This window comes from Solanum stenotomum, chromosome 1 (assembly GCF_019186545.1).
Source record: "Solanum stenotomum isolate F172 chromosome 1, ASM1918654v1, whole genome shotgun sequence".
In the NCBI taxonomy this organism is placed as follows: domain Eukaryota; kingdom Viridiplantae; phylum Streptophyta; class Magnoliopsida; order Solanales; family Solanaceae; genus Solanum; species Solanum stenotomum.
The window spans coordinates 16,657,915-16,675,432 of record NC_064282.1 but is presented as its reverse complement, the minus strand read 5'-3'; the positions used below and the strand labels follow the sequence as shown (position 1 = coordinate 16,675,432).

The 17,518-nt window shown below is 34.2% G+C and overlaps 2 protein-coding genes across 2 annotated transcripts; one reads left to right on the top strand and one right to left on the bottom strand.

Moving 5' to 3' along the window:
* The first annotated feature begins 2,851 nt into the window (after nucleotides 1–2,851).
* On the top strand, nucleotides 2,852–8,129 carry LOC125862997 (putative pentatricopeptide repeat-containing protein At5g52630). The gene is made up of 2 exons (XM_049543138.1): nucleotides 2,852–5,806; nucleotides 7,288–8,129. The coding sequence occupies exon 1, from the start codon at nucleotides 2,987–2,989 to the stop codon at nucleotides 5,378–5,380; it is 2,394 nt and encodes a 797-aa protein (XP_049399095.1). The 5' UTR covers nucleotides 2,852–2,986; the 3' UTR covers nucleotides 5,381–5,806; nucleotides 7,288–8,129.
* A 534-nt stretch (nucleotides 8,130–8,663) lies between these two features.
* Nucleotides 8,664–13,080, bottom strand: LOC125863055 (shaggy-related protein kinase epsilon). Its single transcript, XM_049543200.1, has 13 exons — nucleotides 12,757–13,080; nucleotides 11,787–12,059; nucleotides 11,593–11,685; nucleotides 11,432–11,491; nucleotides 11,060–11,332; nucleotides 10,850–10,924; nucleotides 10,613–10,669; nucleotides 10,386–10,526; nucleotides 10,066–10,116; nucleotides 9,864–9,959; nucleotides 9,604–9,687; nucleotides 9,161–9,263; nucleotides 8,664–9,082 (listed from the first exon to the last, which is right to left on the bottom strand). Exons 1-13 carry the CDS (start codon nucleotides 12,814–12,816, stop codon nucleotides 9,021–9,023), a joined length of 1,428 nt encoding a protein of 475 aa, XP_049399157.1. The 5' UTR covers nucleotides 12,817–13,080; the 3' UTR covers nucleotides 8,664–9,020.
* Nucleotides 13,081–17,518: the final 4,438 nt, after the last annotated feature.

Below are 17,518 nucleotides of genomic sequence, written 5' to 3'. Positions count from 1 at the left end.
ATCCAAAGGAAAGTGTTATAAAATATTATAGTGTGAATGTCCATTACACCAAGAAGTTACTCTCACCCATTATCTCAATTACTTTCCTCCATTATGAAGATAATCATAACCTTCATAACCTCCAACTTTATAACCATAATTCTTGTAACCTTTCATTTGCATAACCTCATCCATTATATTCATGTTAATATCATGTTTATGACTAACCTTTTGTATGCCTCTATGTTACACTATAAATAGAGACATAAGGGTTCATATTGTATACACTCGAAGACTTGAAATAATAAGAAAAACTTTCATCTCTTGTCTCCCTATTCTATTGCTTTCATTTTCTATATTTCTTGTCTTATTTTGCTTTAGTTTTACAACATAAATTTAATTCTTTATTGTTTTAAATTACTAAATTCTAGATTAAAAATTCAAAATTTAGACTAAAATTACCCAATTCGCATAGACTCGTAATCCACAAGACAAAAAGGTTAGAAAAAATATAATACACGGTCAAGGGCAGGATCTAAAGCCTACTAGAGTATGTGTGTGTAATGCAAGAAAAATGTGTACAGACAAATCCATACCAAAATATATATAAATCGACAAATTAAGCGAAATATTAAAAGTCAAAATGTTCCTAAATAAAATATTATTGTGTACATATGATCCACAAGTTTTTGCTTGCTACCAGTCTGCTGATTTCATAATTGATTATTTTTTAAAAGGTTACAATATTCAGTGAGTTGGTAGAACCAGCAAATGGAGGAGAGAAGAAAGGAGGTGTAGAAAAAAGATAAAGCTATAAGGATTAAATGGCCTATATTATAATATCAATGGGGTGATTAGGATAGCTCTAAATTATTAGTGCATCTTCATCTCATTTTATTATATATAAAAAAAAATGTCTTGATTAATAGGTCGGGTTGTAAATAAATTGAGTTTAATTAAATGTGGACTAATAAAATAATAGTACCATATATTTTGTTAGAAAATGCACCTACTTTGGATTATTTCTTCATTAAAAGAAAAGGCGGACTTTCTGATGATGTTTGAATTAATTTATTTTTAGATATTTTTATTATTTTTAAACACTTCTTAATTTTTAGAGGTCTTCAACAAAGACACAAAGTACTTAAAACACTTTACATTAGATTTAAAAAGATACTTTTGGCTTTTAATTTTTAATTCACATTAAAAAAGCTTATTCAAAAACTCCCCTTTTAAGTTTAAATTTAGAAAAAATACATAATTATCCCCTTTGAACTTATACCATTTTTTAAAGTAGACACCTTAAGTTTGTGAAAGTCTTATTACCCCACGAAATTATTTTCAACCAGAATAAATATACCATATTTACAACATTTACAATCGTATTGTCAGCGAGTGTGTCTCACCCCAAATAAAATAATGTAACTTTATTTTTTCCAGGTTCTTTAATAAAGGGTTGGGTAAAACCTAGACCCGTTCAAAATCTTGACAAATTCCCTTTTTTATCTTAAACATTTTGTACTAAATCACGATGAAGAAGAAGAACATTCTCGATTACTAGAGAATTTTAGAAACTCCATTACATATGTTTGTAGAACTTTAACAGTGGCGGATAGAAGAAGCTCTATCATTGGAGAATTTCATAGTGATAGCTCAAATGACATCTTCTTTGTTTATGGGTACACAAGAATGTGATCAAGTTAAGTAAACAATACCGGCTCAATGTTATCAAACATCTTCGAAGAAGTAGGGAACGAACGGATGTATCTCATGACCTTCATCGATCTATCTGTTATCAAACCCTAAATGGTACGAACGTGCATTAGTCTTTGCAGTTCAAGGTGTATTCTTCAACTCATTCATATTCGGCATCCCCAAAATTAGCTAATCAGATTGTTGGGTACTTAGAGAAAGGAGCAGTGAATTTGTACACTGATCTGTTTTTGAGAACTCGCCAATTCTAGAGTTTTTTTGTTAATATAGAAAAGGGACTTTTTGGGAACTCGCCAGCTCCAGAAGTTCATATGACATCTCACGTGGGTTTATATATCAAACTATTGAATTGACATAAGAGTTTTTTTTTGGCTGCACATGGAGAGCTCTTCAATGGCCATCAATGGAGGTTTGTGGAAGATGGAAGGTGGTCTATTTAATAAAGAAATCAAATTTTAAATTGGTGAAGCCATGTGGCACTAAAACACTGGTTTAGGGATTAATTTCTACTCTTTCATGCGCCTCTTAAACTTGAGATTGCACATGCTTTGAAAATGGGTTAAAAGAGTGTATTTATTATGATTAAAAATAGTTTCGTGGGGTGATAGGACCGCAAACTTAAGGTGTCTACTTCAAAAAAGGGTATAAGTTCGATGGGATAATTATGTATTTTCTCTTAAATTTAAGTCAAAAGAAATCAATACAGTGTTTGTTTTGATTGTTAGTAAAATTTTATTGTATCGTATCGTTGAAATCTATTGTTAGGTAACGATGAAAAGACCTATTTTATGGAATGACCGATTTGGTGTGGTCGCGTCGTTACCTTAATATTTTCTTCTCATTTTATCTTTATTTATTATTTAATAATTATATTTCATGTTTTACCCTACTTTTTCACAATATCTCTACCCTGTACTCTATTTTTCTTGTAGATTTATCATTTCAAATAATGAATATGTGACATTATGTAACGATTCTTGTAGGTTTATCATTTCAAATAACGAATATGTAACATTATGTAACGACAAAAAATGATACAATCTATTCAGGCATTGTATTCATTAAAACAATACAATACGATATATTATGAAACAACAATTAACAATAATGCAAACAAAGTGTTAAGGATAATTGCAATAGGAGAGAGCAAGATGATTGCACCAAGATACCACTAGTTAATTTGAAGATTGCAAATCCAAAAATTATATGAGACAAAGTATGCAATTCTAAACATGATATGAACAAATTAATTTTCCTAATGAAAATTTTATGTTCATACTAGCAGTATCACCATATGTCTGTGCAACTTCATCGCACGATTCAAACCTTTGCAAGTTCTATCATACGAAAACCAAAATGTTCTTTACTTGACAAAAATAAAAAATTGAATGAGTTGTCAAAACTGGGTCAAACTGATGAAGCACGAAAGATGTTTGATAAAATGCCTGAGAAAGACGAGTTTACATGGACTACAATGGTTGCGGCATATGCCAATGGAGGGAGGCTTGTTGAAGCAAGGCAAGTGTTCGAGGAGATCCCAATTAAGAGTTCAATTACTTGGTCTTCTCTTATTTGTGGATACTGTAAGCATGGTTTTGAAATTGAAGGATTTGAATTTTTTTGGCAAATGCAAAGTGAGGGGCATAGGCCTAGTCAGTTTACATTGGGAAGTATTTTGAGAATGTGCGCGATAAAAGGTTTGCTTTCGAGAGGTGAACAGATACATGGATATGCTATTAAAACTTGTTTTGATATGAATGTTTTTGTAATGACTGGACTTATTGATATGTATGCGAAGTCTAAGCGTGTCTTGGAGGCTGAGTGTATTTTTCAAATTATGTCTCATGGGAAAAATCATGTTACTTGGACTGCTATGATTAATGGGTATTCTCAAAATGGTGATGCATTAAGAGCAATTCAGTGTTTTAGCAGCATGCGTGCAGAAGGGATTGAGGCGAACCAGTATACATTTCCAGGTGTTTTGAGTTCATGTGCTGCACTCACTGATATTAGATTTGGAGTGCAGGTACATGGCTGTATTGTTAATGGTGGTTTTGAGGCCAACGTGTTTGTTCAAAGCTCGTTAATCGACATGTATTGTAAAAGTGAAGATTTGCACAGTGCTAAGAAGGCATTGGAACTGATGGAGGTAAATCATGCAGTTTCTTGGAATTCCATGATACTTGGGTATGTGAGGAATGGATTTCCAGATGAGGCACTGTCTCTGTTCAAAAAGATGTATGCTTGTGATATGGAAGTGGATGAGTTTACGTACCCTTCAGTTCTGAATTCCCTTGCTTGTATGCAGGATCCCAAAAATGGGAAATGTCTTCATTGCTTGGTTGTTAAAACTGGATATGAGAGCTACAAGCTTGTTAGTAATGCACTTGTTGATATGTATGCCAAACAGGGAGACCTAGCTTGTGCGATTAATGTTTTCAACAGCATGGTTGAGAAGGATGTAATCTCATGGACATCACTTGTCACTGGTTGTGCTCACAATGGCTTTTATGAAGAAGCTCTGAAATTATTCTATGAGATGAGAACGGCTGAAATTAAACTAGACCAAATTATCATTGCTAGTGTTCTAAGTTCTTGCTCAGAGTTGGCACTACATGAACTTGGGCAGCAAGTTCATGCGGATTTTATTAAATCTGGCCTTGAGGCATCATTATCAGTTGATAATTCTCTTATGACAATGTATGCCAATTGTGGGTGCCTTGAAGATGCCAAAAAAGTATTCATCTCAATGCAAATGCATAATGTGATCAGTTGGACTGCTCTCATAGTGGCTTATGCCCAGAATGGCAAAGGAAAGGAGTCTCTGAGATTTTTTGACGAGATGATTGCGAGTGGAATAGAACCTGACTTTATTACATTTATAGGCCTGTTGTTTGCCTGCAGCCATACAGGCCTTGTTGACGATGGAAAGAAGTACTTCGCTTCAATGAAGAAAGATTATGGGATAAGACCAGGCCCTGATCACTATGCATGTATGATCGATCTTTTGGGCCGTGCGGGGAAAATACAGGAGGCTGAGAAGTTAGTTAATGAAATGGATATTGAACCTGATGCTACTGTGTGGAAAGCGTTGCTTGCTGCATGTAGAGTACATGGGAACACAGATCTAGCAGAGAAAGCTTCAATGGCCCTCTTTCAGCTGGAACCACAAGATGCTGTCCCTTATGTTATGTTGTCAAATATCTATTCTGCTGCTGGAAAATGGGAAAATGCAGCAAAACTTAGAAGAAAAATGAATTCGAAGGGTTTAAACAAAGAGCCTGGTTATAGTTGGATTGAGATGAATGGAGTGGTGCACACATTTATATCTGAGGAAAGAAGTCATTCAAAGAGTGATGAAATTTACTCAAAACTTGAGGATGTTATTGCATTGATAAAGGAAGCTGGATATGTGCCAGACACAATTTTTTCTCTCCATGATATCAATGAAGAAGGAAGGGAACAAAGTCTTTCTTATCACAGTGAGAAATTGGCTATTGCTTTTGGGCTTCTTTATGTGCCAAAAGGAGTACCAATTCGGATTTTGAAGAACCTTCGTGTATGTGGTGACTGCCATAATGCAATGAAATTCGTGTCAAGAGTTTTTGATCGACATATTATTTTGCGAGATTCAAATTGTTTTCATCATTTTAAGGAAGGGATATGTTCTTGTGGGGATTATTGGTAGAAAACACTCCTTTAAATTGTTGTGGCTCTTGTTTCCTTTGCGCTTGGAAAGATAAGAACATTCAATTTTATTGATTGGGTTTGCAGCTCAATCCAAGGTTTACAGTTCACATCTGTATATTACTAACTGCTAACAATGCAGATCATTTATTCGAAAATGGAAACTAAAAGTTAAAAGTTTTATGCAGCTCAATGTGAATGATAAGATTTATTGAAATTGATTGCTCTCTGAGACTTATATGAGAGTCGACCCCTTGTCCTTATTTTGCAGCACTCTCCCACGGCAGGCACCAATTGCCACTCCCCGGCATCTGGGAGATAACTTGTCCTCATTCTGAGAAATATTTTTGACTCCGTGAAGGCAGGGTCTGATGATCCTGAAGAAAGCTTCGTTCTACATGATTATGTGATGAGTTTTCCTACACAGGTGTGAAACCATCTTCAGAGTCTTTTAACAATAATTTTGCTTGGAGTTAATGTTTTTTCATAATTCCTGATATCTTCTCTGCAGTTAAAGTTGGGAGTTATATCCTTTTCAGTCGACAAATTACCCTACCAGAATAGGGACCTGAATGTTCATGCCATAGATAAGTCCATGCTAGTACTTCTGTCTTGTGAAAATCTGTGTGTTGCCTTGAGAGTAAAGATAGACATTGATCCAATGCAAAACCAATATGTCGTTGTCTTAGGTAGTTTACTGTTGTTTATATGGCATGCAAAGTTAATCCTAAAAGAAAGGTAAAGTAAAGGTGTAGGTGCATGCTAGCTTATAGTATAATGTTCTGAAGGCAAAGATGTTTTTACTTTTGATTTAAACTAATGGATTTTCTTTGATTCCGTCGCCTTCTCTAATAGCAAGATTTGGGAAGTTGAAACTATGTTATAACTGGACAACCTCATAAATGAAAAAGATGGTTAATAATGTCATTTCTGGGGTGTGGGTGGGGTAATTTTCCTTAAGTGAGTGTGATACTGTTGTACCTGTTGCTTGGGATCCTAAGTTTCCTCATTCTCTTCCTTTTTGTTTATGCTATAGGCTGTGGATTCAATGATGCTGATCCTTTTAGTTGTATTGCCATGTGAAAAAATGTTTTTGCTTCTGACGGTGCATGCTCTTCTAATTTACTGATTCTCCTGAGAGTAGAATCCTGTAGTGAAGTGTCCTTATAACTCTACAGGTTCTTGCTAGCTGTTTGGTGTTAATAAAGAAAAATTTGATGGAAAATGGCATTCATTGAATAATGGTTTTGATGAAAGAAGAAATATCAGCTGGCAGTGATAAATGGTTGAAATCATTGAGGGAATTCTGTGTACTTTCAAAAAGAAGCATGTGATGCAATTTTGAGGGTAAATACACTTATTTGTAAAACTAAATTGTGTATGGAATTATATTCCTTTGGAGTTTGAAAGGTAAAAAGTAAGTGGGTCACTGTTTACAAGATTAAGATCTAAAAGATGAATCATATGTTTTGGCAAAAAACTCAGTGTCTTTTTGCTTGATATCATTTGATCAAACATAAAAATTACTGGGGCCTTAAGTAGGTGTGCACCGCTAGCTTTATGTCTCTTCAGCAATGCAAAATTATACAATGACAATCTCTTGAATGGGAAATTCCAATCTTCTCATTTGCCCTTACTTTCCAAGGATGCCTGTGTTTTTTTCTTGATGAAGTGGATGGTGGTTATATTACAGAAGTCTAGATATCTTACTTTCATATTTATCTTTCTCTTAATGTCTTGCCAATGAATTGGTTGATGTTCTGATTTTGAATGGACGCCTGTTTTAATAATTAATTCAGTTCTATCAAGTTCGTTCACAAATTTCTTATTCGTATGCAAAAGTATAAGAACTTCTGCAATTTCTTGTTCCTCTATGTAAAAGTTTGATAACTTTACTTTTGCTTACAGGAACTTGTTGCTTTCCCACCTTGCAAGCATATGGTAACGTGGATAATATTTCATAAACCCGTGCTCATTGCCTGCCTTCGGTTTTCTGGGGGGCCTCAGTCCCAGTCTTTATTGTGAGCATATGACAAGAGCATAATATTTCATAAAGCCTATTGTTCATTACCTGCCTTAGGTTGTATGGACCAGAAGAAAAGCACATGTTATTGAATAAAGTATGTTCATCATTCCCAAGTCCTCTATGACAACAGAGCCCTTTCCATTGAAGTCAATGAGCCTTTCCTATTATGGGAGCAAGCATGGTACCATAACTACACACATTTCTTGGTACCATCCCCTATGGAGTGGATGAAAACGAAACACAAAAAAAGCTGATAATGTTCTCGATCGAGGCAGTAATTAGCGATCAGGATCTCCAACAAGACTATGGGACAGGTTTGAAAGGCACATTCTCTTTTGTTTGATCCGGGATACTCAACTTGTTTCTTGGCAAGAGACTTAAAAATAGGTTCACAAAAAATAAGTTAAAAGTAAAAAACAAGTCTATTGATAGATTGATTAGAATGTCATAATATCGTTGTTGTGATAGTTATATCTGTGATGGTGTACTCTCATTTTATAGATCAAATAGTTGTCTGTTACCAATTCATAATCCATCTATACCACATGCCTAGTACTTTGTGCAGTTGTCAATAAGTAGACCTATCTTGATTGTCCTTATTTATTGAATAGAGATGTAATCTCCCTGGTTCAAATTAGCTGTGATCACAGGACCACAAAATTGTACTTATTTAGGTGCTGATTTTTATAAGAGAGATTGTACTTGATGTTAGCTAGTGCTTTGAATCTCCAATTGATGGCTACGATTGATCTTAAATTGATGGATGAGAGAACTGTTTCCAAAAGGCAGATGATTTGTTAATTTGTTTTTAATGCTCAAATTACGTTACGTTGCCCTCTTTCATCTAAAGAATGTGGCTTGGCTTTCAATGAAGTGAAAAAATCTTACAAAAAGCAAGAAAATGTCAACTTATTCTTTCAACATTTGCCTACAGCTTTGTGGGAAAGAAAAGTTAACAAGTATATGTGCAAAATGAAACTGGTTGATACTTGATGCATTATTCAAGATGTGCGAAAATAAAATCCTTATAGTTTTGGTCAATTCCCGGTATCATTCCATTATATTCTTGAAGTAATAACATAAGTGGTTAATTTTCAAAAATTGGTAAATTCTAGGACTCTATTAGACAGCCAATAAATGTTCTTCCTTTTTCTTCTTGTCACTGCTGGAAGTGTGCTTCACATGGTAGATTTCAACAATTAACTTAATATGAATATAATCAACATGATGCAATTTCACATTTCTATAGGACAACCAGAAGACATGAAATGTTATACTTTAATGAATATAAAACTCCTAATAATTCATCTATAACTCCAAGTTTGGGAGCACTCATTAATCTCATGAATACCCCTCAAACTCAGATATTGCTTGCTACAAGGTATAAATTAACAGATGAAAACTCTCATCTAAAACTACTGGGGTACTGAACATAATATGTTTATAAAGACCAACTAGCAAGTAACTAGCTCCCATGTTCTGATGTTGTATTCCATCAAATATTACTCAGGCCAAGAAAGCAGCTGCATTTGCTGGAGACACATAACGCTGATTAGGCAACTAAACCTCTCAAGAAAACCCATTTACAAAGCCTAAGCAACTGTCTTCACAAAATTCACTTGCGCAAGTGTTCAGGAATAAGGCGCTTTCGCAGTTCAGCAGGCACACCAGAGAGCTCTGTATAAGACAATAGACAAATCAGATTTAAGTATCAAGTCATGTGAAAATAAAAGGAAAAACTAAACTGAAGCTCACCTTGAGGTGTAAAGTTGAATAGGGGAGGCAGAGGTCGTCCATTTGGCAAGCAAGCATTTGGTTCCCTTAAAGAATCAAAGAAAGGGTGTGCACATGCTTCCAACTGTCAATAAACACAAAATGCTCTCAACATCAACAGAAAACAGATATCAAGTGCGTTTAAAGGATGATACCACTTACGGATAACAACTTAGTAAGACTATGTAGAGCCATTAATTCTCCACAAAACAGAATGTTATTTCAACATACATTCCGTAGTTTTCTATGTTTGAACTTTATAAGCATGACAGGAGATCACATTGAAGTGCTAAAAGCACAATCAATGAGAACTCGCATATTGAAAGATGACAAAAATGGAACACCATGTTTGAATGATGGGTAAAATGGGAAACTACCAGAATATCGTAAATTCTTGATAATTAAGAAGAAAATTCTTTACTTACAGCAGTACAGCGTAGAGTTGGAGAATATTGGAGAAGCCTGGACACCAAATCTACTGCTTCAGGGGGCATTCTTTTATGAAATATCTGTAGATTGCAATCTCATTAAGATTTGGTATGCTTGAATTGTGTTTTGGCATCTGGTTCGTGCTATTTGAATGGACAGTTTTCAACAAACATCATCAAGGAAATGACAAGGGAAGGATGGAAAGAATTTAACTACTAGTGAAGCAGCCACATCCACCGAAGAAGTTTTCACTAACCTTGTGCCATGGGTGAGCTTTGATCTGGGGAAACTTGAACTCTGTGTAGTTTGGGTTCATGCACCTAATCTCCTCTCTAGTTGGTGTCCCCAAAATCTGGCAAGCACAAAGTATACCAAAACGGTTAGCAAGAGAAAGAAACCAATTTGACAAGAGAAAAACTACCCGACGTAAACTATTAGAGAGTCCCTTGATTGCACACCTTGATGATTTCAACCAGCTGATCAACGCCACTTTCTCCAGGGAAAAGAGGCTGCAGATAATAGATACATCACTAAAATGTCAGACACTAGTGGATTCAAGGCAACAAACAATGTAATCTCACCAGGTTATATATTTCTATTTAATTATTAGTTCTTTGAATCTTCTACATAATAAAATTGGATTGCACAGAAGGAATTTATCTTAACATCATTAATGGAATCTAACGTGAAACAGAAACAACGCAAAAAACTCTAGAGATTACATCACCACCAGTGAAAAGAATAGGACCATAAATATTAATTATAAGTATCAACTAACCTGTCCTAAAAGTAGCTCAGCCATAACGCAACCAGCAGACCACATGTCAATTGCAGTTGTGTACTCAGTAGCACCAAAGATCAATTCAGGAGCCCGGTAATAACGAGAACAAATGTATGATATGTTGGGCTCTCCAGGCACCTAGAAAAACAAAGGCAAAAATATTAGGGACTGCTTAATTGTGAAGGGAAAAAATAATTCTTCTTTAAAAAAGAAGCACCACGTACCAACATCTTTGCACTACCAAAATCACAGAGCTTTAGCTGATGCGAGTGGGGATTAACCTTCAGAAGTTAAGTAAGCATCAAATAGTCAGGGCACATAGAGGAGAATGGTGAAGAGAGATGATATAACTCCACTTAACCACACTACAGGGGTTACTCAAAATATTTCAAGTCATTTTCGCATGCAAATGGAAGATCTAAAAGCACTAAGCATATTATGAGGGAAAATTGAGTGCTCACCAAAAGATTCTGTGGTTTAATATCACGATGGCATACACCAAGGACACCGTGCATGTAATTCAGGGCCCGGCATATCTGTAAAAATTATAATTTAGAGAAAATTCATTACTCTGTGCTCAAGATAGTTTACAAGACAAGAAATTAAAGTTGTTAGGATTTGAAATTCCGCAATCTTGATGAGAAAAATGAAGAATCCTGCAATAAGCTCACCTGGTATGTGTATAGCTGCACATATATATTGGGCATGTGTTGGTTCATTCTGCTGTAGTGCCTTGAAACTCTGTAAACAGTTTCAGACACGTATTCCAGGACAAGGTTAAGGTAGACTTCATTCTTCTCAGTAGTAGAATAGAAGCAGTGTCGTAGTTTAACAACATTAGGATGATCAAGTGTGCGCATAATCTGAAGTTCCCTGTTCTTGTATCTCCTATCCTGTAAAACCTTCTTTATTGCTACAGATTCACCAGTTTCCAAGCACTTAGCCTGTGAAATAGAAAAGGTGATAAAAAAATCAATAAAAGTCATCCAGACAACGGCAATGCAAACATTATCAATAGACATTAGATAAACATACAACTATACCTGAAAGACAACTCCAAATGAACCAGTGCCAACCACGCGCTCCGCCATGTAAGACAATGTCTGTGAAAATAGCATGAGGTCCACATCGGATTGAACTAAGTTTAAGCCTATAAGACCATATTGGGGGTAAAGAGAAATTAAATTTCATTCAACTAGTTCACCTGTTTCTCTTGTCCATTCCTACCACTCACAGTAGTCACAATAATCTGACCAGTTTCTGTTCCATTTCCACTAACAACAGCAGGTTCCATATCCTATAGGATGCAAGATAGATCAATAACCCTTATTCCAGAATTTAAAGACAGCTACTTTACATGCTAAATTAGACATAAAAGAGTTAAAACTTTGGGTATACCTTCAAATTATCCTCTAGACTATCAGCTTTATCAGCCTTTTCATCCTTAATTTTCATTTCATGCATTTCTTTAGGAAGCCCATCAAGTTCAGAATTTTCAGGTCTAGTATCCATTGCTGATGTACTTCCAGCAGTGGTTTCCTTAGATGTAGAAGCCATGTCTTCCTTTGGAACTGTAGTCGTTGTACATCTCTCTTCCATTTGAGTTTCACCAACCACTCTTTGATCTACTTCTTTCTCAACCTTCACCCTCTTTATGCTTGAATCACCACCCTATTAAAAATAAGTAACAAATCATACTCTTTTCATGAATTTCTGATAAATCTAATCAAAATACAACAAACAAAAAGCAAGCTACAAGTTTCCATTATAACTCCCATCACTGCATTATAAGTCCATACTCCATACTATCAAAATCTAGAACACAACAAGCAGATATTAACAGTCCTCACCTAACCCAGTCCCAAGCCAAAAGAAACATGTTAAAATTGATAGTCACATGAGTAAATGATCCATCAAATAGCATCTACCTTCTTTAAAGTCAAGACTCTGTAAAGCCTCACTTTTTAAGCCTAACTCGCACATATTTAGAGCTGAAATGGTGAAAATCTAACCATTTAAGAAGCATTCAACACATTTTTTACAACAACCCCAAAACAAAGACTACAAAAAAACCTAAGAATTTAAATTCCCTAAATTCAAAAACTCTACCTCCTTTTTCTTTAATTTGCAAATCAAAACAAATCATAATCAGAAAAAAAAAAATCATTGATTTCTCTCCGTTACACTAAATTTTTACGTTTTCTCAACCCCAGTGGTTCGACTATACGAATCACTTCTCTCCATTCCACTTTTATTTAGGCCCATTTGAGCCAAAAAAAAATCAAATATAATTCAATCCTAAACTAGCTGGGTTTAATCATATAATCATTTTACACCCATTTCCAGAGAAAGAAAAAAGGAAATTTACAGGATCTGAAACAGAAGAACGGCCAGAAGCAATGCTCTTAAGGCGACGCATGACATTCATATCTGCTTCGCCAAGAGCCCAAAAGAAAAACCCCTTTTGTCCTTCACAAAATTTTCAGAGTAATAAGTCCTCCTCCTCTTCCTCAAACACCTGAAAAGTATTTTCTTCAATGGTGAAGATGGAGGAGGGAGAGAGAGAAAGAGAGAAAAACAAAGAAGATAGAGAAAATTAGACTTTGATATGCCAAAATGAGAAAATATGACAACATAAAGCCTCTCCTCTCTCTCTCTCTCCTCTCCTTTTGTGATAAATAAAAATAAATCCAAAAACCAAAAAGCATGTCTAGCATTTATATTTTTATTTATTTCACTTTTGACTAAAAAATATAATTTATTTCATTTACTTGCTTCTAAAAAATATTATTTCTAAGAAAAGTAATTAATACTTTATTGTTTTAATTTGTTTGTCATAACATAATAAAATGATTTAATACATTTCATATATTTTTTAATTTATATTTCACAAAATTTTATTTATTTTATTTCTTTTTTTACCTTAATTTAAAAGGAATATTATTATTAATGTTTCATCCCTTTTAATTCAAACATACCTCATACATATTTAATATTATAAGATTTACAAATATATTTAAAATAGGAATAAGGATCTGAAAAATATCTCAATGTTGGTCGGATTTGTTGTTCCGATACTAAACTTTCATAAGTACTTATTACCTCCCTACTACTTAATACCGTATTTTAAACATATATATTTGTCCACGTGGACATAAAAAATAATGCAAAATAATAAATAGTAATGTGCCCAAGTGGACACATATATATCTTTAAAATACACTATTAAATAGTTCAAAAGGTAAAAAATATGTTATTAAATAGTCTAGGGATGTAATAGGTCCTTATGAAAGTTTAGTATCGCAACAACAAATCCGACCAAAATTGAGATATTTTTCAGATCCTTATCCCTTTAAAATACATATCTATTTTCATTTAAGATTATTAAAATAAAAAAATTATCTCATTTCTTAAACATTCAAATTAACACAAAGAAAGTAAATCTCATGTAATTTTAAAATGCAATCACAAATCTCTAAAAAACTAAAAATTTAACTAATCAACTATCTAAATTTTCATCTTATCTTATTCGTGAGAGTCCGATTCTCAAAATTCACTCAAGCATATATTGGATAGAACAATAATTCTTCTTTTTAAATTATGGAATGAAATTGTAAATAAACAAATAAAACTCCAAAATAATTTATTTTTAAGAAAAAGGAAAAAACGACAAAAGGGAAATCTCTCTCTACTAAAAAAAATTCAAATCAAAATTCAAATTATCAGTGGTCAAAGTCATGACCGAAAGCCCAATCATTCCTGTCTGCATATTTTTTCGTACTTGCAGTCAAACTTTAATTTTGGGCCGTAGAATTTACATCATGCTGAATCGAACGGTGGATAAATCAGAAGCTTAAGTAAATGACGATAATATCCTTAGCGTGATAAGGGATTTACGAGGGGGCGTGCGATTTGAGACAATAATTATGCCAGCGGAATATTCGCGGGGGTCTTCTTGTCTAACACTTTGACTACTCCTTATCCTTTTCGTGGTTAGTTTATGACTTTGAATTTATTTTTTACATCCATTGGTTAGAAAAAGAAACAAGGATCCAATGAACCAATGTATACAAAATAACCTATATTTATCTTTAGGAAAAAAGCATTTAATAGAATCACCCAAAGAAAATAGAATGAATAAGGTACGTTACTTGAGTCCATAGTCAAGTGTGGAAATAGTTTTTAATCTTCAAAAAGTTGGGATAAGCGTATGTATTACATTATCTTTTTCAGATTTTATCTGTTAAATTTATTTTACTGAATATGTTATTGTCAGAGTGAAAAAGATACATTTTGATCACAATTGATTTTACAACATTTTTCTCTATTTCAACCTCACGACCTCCCACCCCCACCCTTTAATCCACCCAAATGCCCCTGATCGACAAAGGACTCAACCTAAGATAGCTTGATCTGAGACCCCTGCCTAGTACTCGACCCCAACCAAACCCTAATATAGGATTTGACACCCAGTCTATGACCTTTCCCCACCCTCAACTATAACTCAAGCTCGACCCCGACATATGACCAAACCACCAACTTAAATCGAGACTTGATCCAGACCTAAAACTTGACCAAGTTACGAATTAGTATTAGGGCAACATCTTAGTTTTTTAATCGAGGGTTAGGTTAAGTCTTGGGACTCATGATCAAGATCCGGTTTGAGGGTCGAATCACGAATCTCGAGTAAGGGCAGAGTTTGAATTGGATCTCGAGTAAGGTGGAGTTGAGATTAGATCTTGGGATCTCAATATTATGTCTGAGGGTCAAGGTCAAGGTAGGAGTTGGTTCTCAAGTTTTAACGTTGGGATCTTTAGGACCCAATGCTTTAAGTTTTTGGTCGAGTTTGAAGGTTGGGTCATTGGTTGGGGTTAATATAAGGTCTCGAAGTAAGGGGTCACTTATTTGGTAAGGTCGAGTTAGTGTTAGATCTCAAGGTCGAGATTTCGAGGCTCTAATTAAGGTAGTGGGTCGAGGTTAGGGTTTGATCTGTGGTCTCAAAATCAGGATCTCAAGCTTGATCCCGGGGTCAAGTTTTCGGTCTTGAGTTTTGAGTTAATGTTGGGGTCAACTATTATGTTAGGGTCAAGGTCGTGTTATAGGTCAATATTGGGGATAGGTCCCAAGTTAGTGTCAGGTCAAGGGTCGAGTCTTGCATTGGGTTGGGATATGAATTATGTTGGTGTAATTGTAACGATCCCTTTTGTCGTTTTGGGTACTAGAGCTTTTTATTTCATAAAATACTTTCCGATAGATTCTAAATGGATATTTTGGACTATTCGTAATTATAATTACAAGATTAATGGGGTAGTTTTAATAATTTATTTAGTTGGTGGTTAAAGAAAATAGCATTAGAATTAGTAGTGGGTCACTTTTACCACTCTTATAATTAGTCATATTATAATAGGGTAAAAATAATTTATAGAGGAAAAGAAAAGAACAGAAGAGGGGAATAACATAAAGCAGCATGAACGAAAGAAGAACGCGAGTGCCCTAGACTTCAGGTAAATCATCCGCCTAAATCTTGTGTTGGGTATATTGGTATGAATCATGTTATTATCGTTATTATTATAATTGAAATTGCCGACATTCGATAAAAATTGGAAGGTGTTCAGGTTGATGTGGTAGGCGTGATTATCACTGGTCAAATTGTGGATTGACAAAGTAAATTAATAACGTGAGGAGAATAGGGTATTACAATGGTTTGAAGGATACTATATATGTATATATTATTATTTATATATGTAAGTGACTTTCTTCAATAGTAGGATTTTTATGTTGGGTTCAGAAGTATCGTCACTGGTTTCGTAACCAGTGGACTAAACTTTGATTATTTATTATCATTANTTGTCCACGTGGACATAAAAAATAATGCAAAATAATAAATAGTAATGTGCCCAAGTGGACACATATATATCTTTAAAATACACTATTAAATAGTTCAAAAGGTAAAAAATATGTTATTAAATAGTCTAGGGATGTAATAGGTCCTTATGAAAGTTTAGTATCGCAACAACAAATCCGACCAAAATTGAGATATTTTTCAGATCCTTATCCCTTTAAAATACATATCTATTTTCATTTAAGATTATTAAAATAAAAAAATTATCTCATTTCTTAAACATTCAAATTAACACAAAGAAAGTAAATCTCATGTAATTTTAAAATGCAATCACAAATCTCTAAAAAACTAAAAATTTAACTAATCAACTATCTAAATTTTCATCTTATCTTATTCGTGAGAGTCCGATTCTCAAAATTCACTCAAGCATATATTGGATAGAACAATAATTCTTCTTTTTAAATTATGGAATGAAATTGTAAATAAACAAATAAAACTCCAAAATAATTTATTTTTAAGAAAAAGGAAAAAACGACAAAAGGGAAATCTCTCTCTACTAAAAAAAATTCAAATCAAAATTCAAATTATCAGTGGTCAAAGTCATGACCGAAAGCCCAATCATTCCTGTCTGCATATTTTTTCGTACTTGCAGTCAAACTTTAATTTTGGGCCGTAGATTTAACATCATGCTGAATCGAACGGTGGATAAATCAGAAGCTTAAGTAAATGACGATAATATCCTTAGCGTGATAAGGGATTTACGAGGGGGCGTGCGATTTGAGACAATAATTATGCCAGCGGAATATTCGCGGGGGTCTTCTTGTCTAACACTTTGACTACTCCTTATCCTTTTCGTGGTTAGTTTATGACTTTGAATTTATTTTTTACATCCATTGGTTAGAAAAAGAAACAAGGATCCAATGAACCAATGTATACAAAATAACCTATATTTATCTTAGGAAAAAAGCATTTAATAGAATCACCCAAAGAAAATAGAATGAATAAGGTACGTTACTTGAGTCCATAGTCAAGTGTGGAAATAGTTTTTAATCTTCAAAAAGTTGGGATAAGCGTATGTATTACATTATCTTTTTCAGATTTTATCTGTTAAATTTATTTTACTGAATATGTTATTGTCAGAGTGAAAAAGATACATTTTGATCACAATTGATTTTACAACATTCTTCTCTATTTCAACCTCACCACCTCCCACCCCCACCATTTAATCCACCCAAATGCCCCTGATCGACAAAGGACTCAACCTAAGATCGCTTGATCTGAGACCCCT

What these genes read in the sequence shown, in the direction of transcription:
- LOC125863055 (XM_049543200.1), bottom strand. Translation starts at nt 12,816, where the DNA reads ATGAATGTCATGCGTCGCCTTAAGAGCATTGCTTCTGGCCGTTCTTCT. An exon ending in CTGAGCTACTTTTAGGACAG is followed by an intron (nt 10,117 to 10,385) that starts GTTAGTTGATAC and finishes TATTATCTGCAG; the next exon opens with CCTCTTTTCCCTGGAGAAAG. An exon ending in AGCTGGTTGAAATCATCAAG is followed by an intron (nt 9,960 to 10,065) that starts GTGTGCAATCAA and finishes TGTGCTTGCCAG; the next exon opens with ATTTTGGGGACACCAACTAG.
- LOC125862997 (XM_049543138.1), top strand. Translation starts at nt 2,987, where the DNA reads ATGTCTGTGCAACTTCATCGCACGATTCAAACCTTTGCAAGTTCTATC.